The 6207-nt window shown below is 45.9% G+C and overlaps 1 protein-coding gene across 2 annotated transcripts in view; it reads right to left on the bottom strand.

Annotated features, from left to right (window-relative positions):
* Positions 1-783: 783 nt before the first annotated feature.
* CRAMP1 (cramped chromatin regulator homolog 1) overlaps positions 784-6207 on the bottom strand; it is a 66729-nt gene continuing 61305 nt past the window's right edge. For both annotated transcript variants that reach the window (XM_037157127.2, XM_037157128.2), the window contains exon 21: positions 784-4241. In XM_037157127.2, the coding sequence (XP_037013022.2) occupies positions 4077-4241 (165 nt within the window). In that variant the 3' untranslated portion in view covers positions 784-4076. The remainder of the gene's footprint in view (positions 4242-6207) is intronic.

Genomic DNA, 6207 nt, shown 5'->3' with positions numbered 1-6207 from the left:
CGCTACGGCACCCTATCATGGCACCGAGTCCCACCCCCACTCCAGAGGCCGAAGCTTGTGGAGGACCATGCTCTCAGCCAATTGGTGGGAGCTGGTGTCAGGCATCAGCATTGGGCAGGAGGCCAACAGAAGGCGGGCTGGCCCCGATGGGCGGGGCCGTGACGTAGGTTCTTGCAGCTGGCGGCCTGAGGCCAACCCAACCCACTCCCCTCCAGGCCTTTCACCTGGAATGCTTCCTGGGCGGAGAGCGCGCTACCCTACCGACAGCCACGAGGGGCCGAAGACAGGCCCTGGGGACGCAGACACGCGGGTGTAAGGGGGCAGGGGGGCCAAGTCTAGACTTAGAAGGCAACCACTTCCCCAAGGCCACTGACTCGCTGTTTATTCTGAAGGGATGGTGGAAATATCTGTCAGGAGACCGTGGATTTTGCAAACTAGTCAATGGCAGGTGCGGTGGTTGGCAAAGGCCACTAATCCGAATTATCTGTTCAGGGATTCGGCAGTTCCTGTCCTTCCCAGTCCTGGAGCGCCTCAGAAAGACATCTTCATAAATAGGGAGCAAGGGATAAAGTGCGCCAGTTCCTTCTTCGACTCAAAAACAAAAGTAAAACATAGTCGGCAGTGTTCTGTTCTGTTAATAAATTACACTGCAGACAGCCCTTCTATTCTTCTGAGAGCTCACCAACCAAATGAAAAGCCACTTCAACTGTTTTTAAAATGCTCTTAAAAAAAGGCAGAAACAAGTTATTAGATCAAGTATTAGTATGTATTTATGCACAATAATAAAAACATTTACAAGTTAAACTGGAAATTTAAACATAAGAAGTTTAACAGCTTTTGTTTATTATATTAAATAACCGAAACACCTTTTATTCCCAAAATTGGTAAAGAATAAATAATGTAATTTACAATATGGTACAAAAAGTAATCAGGAAGGACAGGCATTCTGCTTTATACATACATTGTATATGTATATTTATTATCTATAAAACAAATTCACATCTCAAACAAGCCAAAAACCTTATATGATATGGCTTAACGATTATTTAAAAGAAACAGCAGTAAATTCCGCTGCCCAGACCAGAAGCTCTGGAGCCAGTTATCCTGTTTTAGAACAAAGGGTACAGGTTGCTGTAGTGCTTCCAAGCCTGAACTTAGTGAGACTTACAAACTACTGTGGGATTAGGAGAGCTTTGACAGGAAAGGTCTGCTGTGGTTCTTTTCCCCTCTCAAGACAAAGTGCCCTATTTCCTCACAAATGCATCTGATAGATCTCAATGCCTTAAAAAACAAAAACAACCCACAGCAGCTGGTTGCTCCTCATCCGCTTGTTTCCAGTGTTTTATTCCATAACTTTTTTCTGCACAAGTTTGGGTTCCATGGTGTGATATCGGTTAAAATGTTATTACACTGAAAGAGACACCCATCAGAATTGAGGCCATGATACAGAATGCTAAAGAATGAGATTCTGAGGCTGAGAACCTGAAGATGTGAGAAAGCAAGTAGATTAGCTGATGAAATGTTTCCAATTATCCCCACTTCCTGGATGTAGAGCAAGTGCTCTACGCCCAGAAGATACAGAGAAATAAAAAATGTCATCACAAACTTCATGTGGAACCTTGTGATGACCGATGTACATGTTTTTAGAGAAGGGAATGCTCACCACTGGACAGTCACAGTAAGAACCAAGGCCACAACACCAACTCCCCCGAGACCAGAGACAGTCACTCTTCATAAAAGATGAATCAGCAAAAAGATGCTAGACGACATTAGAGTGACCAGGAAAACATGTCTCTGAGAAACCGATCTGTTCTTAATTACAACATGTGCAAATGTACAAGGAAGCCACAGGTGTATACTGAAACTAGTACAACTTCCACGGAAAGGCAGAGAAAGATGCAGGAGACGGGAGGCTTTCCTATTTGGGTCTTTTGCAAATTTTAGCCTCTAACAGTTGCTTATTTTAATATTCACTTAGGCTGGGAAAAAAATGCTTTCATCCTTATAATGCTACAAATGACACCATTTCCCCCTTAATATGGCAAACAAACACTTATATTAAGTATCTGATTGCTAAAGAAGCAGAATTCTCTGAAAACTTGTGAACGTTGTTACAGGTGAGAAGAGTTCGTCTACTCTTTTCTGTAGCCCACTTCCCCCAATGAATGACACCGGCCAGTCAGCAACTCCCAAATGGAGCCTATGCCAGAGACCTAGGCAGGAAGTGCTACCAAATAGCCTACAGAAGCTGATCTGAGTTTCCAGAGTTTTCTCCTTTTCTGGATCACTGAGTAACAGGTGCCAACTGACCAGCTGCCGCCAGGTGTCCCCCGATGAACACGCACGCAGCTCAGGAGCCCTACAACTCTGGCACAGCACACACCGCCATTGGCATCTGTGCTCTAACATTACTTGGCATCTCTGGTCCCACGCAGTGGAGAGTTATGAGGAAGCTAGTTGTGGCCTAAGCTCAGCCTGGTTTCCTAACCTACTGCAGACCCAACAAAGTAAGATGCTCAGAGAAAGATATTCTGATCTTGTTCAGCTCAATAAGGTACTAATTTCGGGAAGCTGATATACTGATCACAAAACACAAGTACTTTAAAGATACTCTGGTTCAAACAATGCTGTCTATATCTTTTAATAACGCAGCGCCGGGTCCCTTTCTTTCATATCTCCAGAGCTTTGGAACTTTTCCTGTGAGTGATGCTTGTGCCTAGAACCAGGTCTGAAAGAAGGAAGCCACGTTAGAGGAAAAACTCCTGGAAAGGCTAGTGGGAGCCTTGTTATAGCTCCGTTCTGTGGAAGAACTAGATGCTGGACCCCCTGCAGGGGTGACAACTGATCACCCAGGGAAGTTCACAGAGCACAACACAGGGATGTGGTTAGCGCTCTAACTGCACCAGGACGCAGTGAAATAGGAGACCACAGGACAAAAGCAGACACAAGGGATTAAACCTATGCATCATAGTGTTTTATGCTCTTAGGCTAACAAAAGGCAAAAGGGACTGAAGGAGAAAACCATCCCTGCACAGTCGAATGGTCACAGATGCCAAACAGTAACACACCAGAAGTTCAAGAACGCATCAGGAAAGTCTTAACTGTAGTCAAACAAGAGCTCAGGCATCATCCCAATAGAGAGAAGTAACATTGTAGATCCTCACCTAGAGGAAACCTGGAGATGGATGCAGGAAGGAAACCAACTAAATTGTTTTACCTCTTCATTGTCTAATTCTTCAAATAAGAGAAACATTCTCCCACCAGATTACCAGGATTTTTTCTAAAAGTCCACACAATCATGCAGAAGACATGATTCTTCCCTTCCCTGTTTGGAAAAAAACATCCAGATGGGGAAGCACCAGGCAGGATCAGTATTCCTGGGGTGATGGCACCAGTTACACTGACTTGGGACCCTCCTGCTGCCCTGTGATCAGTGTCCCCTGAAGTGTCTGCTGTCTATGGGTGCAGATATCACCAGGCAAAGCCCAGGCCAGGCCTAGCAGTTCCCCCCACCCTGCCTCCCTCCATCATCACTCTGCAGAGAAGCAACCAAAGTGTGGCACAGGTTTGGCAGAAAGAATGTGGCCATGGTCTGGAGGCTCCCTGCAGAGAGCAGGGAGATTACAACTTCCCCGACACAACAACTACACCGGGACATACCCAGGACGCACCCCTTTCTTTCAGAAAGTTAAAACCCAGTGGACTGTCCAAGACAACAAACAAGGCAGAAGCCTGGGTGGAGATACACAGTCGTTACGCAGACCCCAATATGAGATCCCACAACTGGTGAAGAACGAAGAACCGCTCCAAGGCCACAGTGATGTCTGACACTGACCCTTCCAGAACTCGGCCTCATCTCCCAGGCCACTGCTGCCCTATGCCTGTTGGGACACGACTTCCAGCACTTTGCATGTTCTGGAGTGCAGAGGTGTCTCCATTCTGACCGTCTTCTGGGGGTCCTGGGCTTGATTTGTGTTTTTCTAGTCTGAAGAGGGCTATACCCACCACAGTTGAGGACCACTAGCCCCGTAAGCCCTCCTATGATGCCTCTAGGATGCCCCCATGATGAGGTACGTTCACTGGGACAGGTCGCTGACAGGGGGTGCACCTCCACTGCCATCGAACAGAACTTCTCGGCGGCTGGGCTCAGCAATGGACAGCTCCTGGGCCAAGTCGTTGAACCGAGATATGTAGTCGACGCTGTTTTCGTTCATCATGCACACCAGCTGGGAATCCACAACCTGTGGGCAGAGGACACAAGGCAAGACATCAGCTGGTGGTGGTCTGCCATCTAGACTGGAGGAGAATGGCCACCACTGGGACTTCCAGTCTAAGGCAAACGAACCTGAGACCTGAAGTCTCTCTACAGTGAAGACTGTACTCTCCCAGCGATTTGCCGTGTAATGGCAGCCCAGCACTCTGGGAAGGGTCTCAGAATAGCCCATCTTTTTATACTCTGGGTTTTTTTTTTTTTTTGAGTAAGAAGATACTTTTATTAATCATAACATGAAGTTAACATGACATCCCATTAGAATTGAACCAGGATAAATATGCTGGTAGAAAATTTCTACTTCTCACATTCATTTTGAGGAAAAGAGTACATAGTAGGGCTCTTCTACGTCTTATACACTGGTTTCAGTAAACTTTTTTTTTAACTAGTAAGCAGCATTAATGTATTTTCTCAAACCGTGCTAAGGAGTTAGAAAGGCAACTATGAAATCTAACAGTGATAACAAACGACAGGATTAGAACTGTTCTGTTAAGAATGTTAAGATGTTAAGAACCACATTTCTATTTTACCTGAAACATCACTGCACCTTGTTCACTGACAAGGCAACTGCTTACTGAGGGTGCCACAAAAACCAATAAGTTTCTTAACAGATGTGTGATTGATCAGGGCTCAAATGAACTTCCTTTCCCAATTTTGTCTCTTTTGGGGCAGAAATAACTTTGCCTTAGTATGTAAGGAAGGTAATATTCTGAAATTCAGCTTCTGTAATCTTCTAGCTCATAATTAGAAGGGGAGATGAATTATTAGGAGTATGTCTTTGAAATACTGCCAGTTTTTTAAATACCAAGGCTTCCGAACAACTTCTCAAACCTATCTTTCCATTTTGGTACATAACTTGATCAACACAACACACTGGATGTACATTATAGTAATTTCCTCTAACAACTACATTTTGCCCCCAGTAAGTGTGAGAACTGTAGAGTCAAACAATTTCTACATATAAAGCATCTTTAAATTAGTTTCTTTTTCACTGAACTGAGATTTCCCCTCACTTCTGTGCCTGTATAGGTAACCTGCACACACACGCACATATACTTGCATGTATATGTATATGTATATGTATATGTATATTTAAAGTAACTTACTTTTAACAATAGAATTAAAACTAGACTATAGGAACAACTCTGTGAAGACAGTTGGTCTTTGGTTGGGGAAGGCAGGTGCAGTCCGCTGAAGGATGCGACCAGGCTGCAGTGAGCCTGCCCACCATGTGCTAGCACTGCACGGCCAGGCCCCACCCCACAGCTGTGTGCACATGTGCTTTCTCAGCAGCACACGCCTCTAGACTGTGTCTGTCAGAAACAACACGCCGGCCGAGCACCCGGTCTGTTTGCAATTTTTCAGTAACTCTCACTCCCCCCTTTGTGTCCAATCTTGGTATCACAGTGACCAACAAGAATGCCTCCCTCTGTAGAAAGCCCAAATAATAGTTTCTGTGCCTCTACACAAGAATATATACACAGCAGCCTCTACTTCCTGACTGCTGGAATTACATCTTCAAAGAACCTGTTTCCTCAAAAGACCGACATCCTGCCGATGCTCCTCTTCTTCCCGACCCGATGTGTGTGCGAATACTCTTTAACACTTTCTTTGATGTAAGGAAATACAATGTCGAGAGGAGGAAGGCCAGAGGGCCGCCGTGGAGGTCCTGCCCCCACCCCTGCCCGTGTGCTGCAGCCTGAATTCTCACTTGTTTTGACAAGTGTGCAGGGAGCCTGCTGTGAGCCTGGCGCAACTGGCTGCCAGGGTCTGAGTGGTGGTTCCCTCTCTATGAGACTGTGGGGGGAAGACTGTCAGACAGACAGACACATGGCACAGAGTGGAACACAGACACTGTGGGGCTGCCCAGGAGACCTAAGTGGAGACAGGGGACAGTGTGCCACGGGGGCGGTGAGCACATTCCTGCCCGAAGAAAC

Source organism: Artibeus jamaicensis, unplaced genomic scaffold (assembly GCF_021234435.1).
Source record: "Artibeus jamaicensis isolate MK-2021 breed Jamaican fruit bat unplaced genomic scaffold, CSHL_Jam_final contig_700, whole genome shotgun sequence".
Classification (NCBI taxonomy): domain Eukaryota; kingdom Metazoa; phylum Chordata; class Mammalia; order Chiroptera; family Phyllostomidae; genus Artibeus; species Artibeus jamaicensis.
Note: the sequence above shows the minus strand (reverse complement) of the source record. Positions and strands in the feature narration are given on the sequence as shown.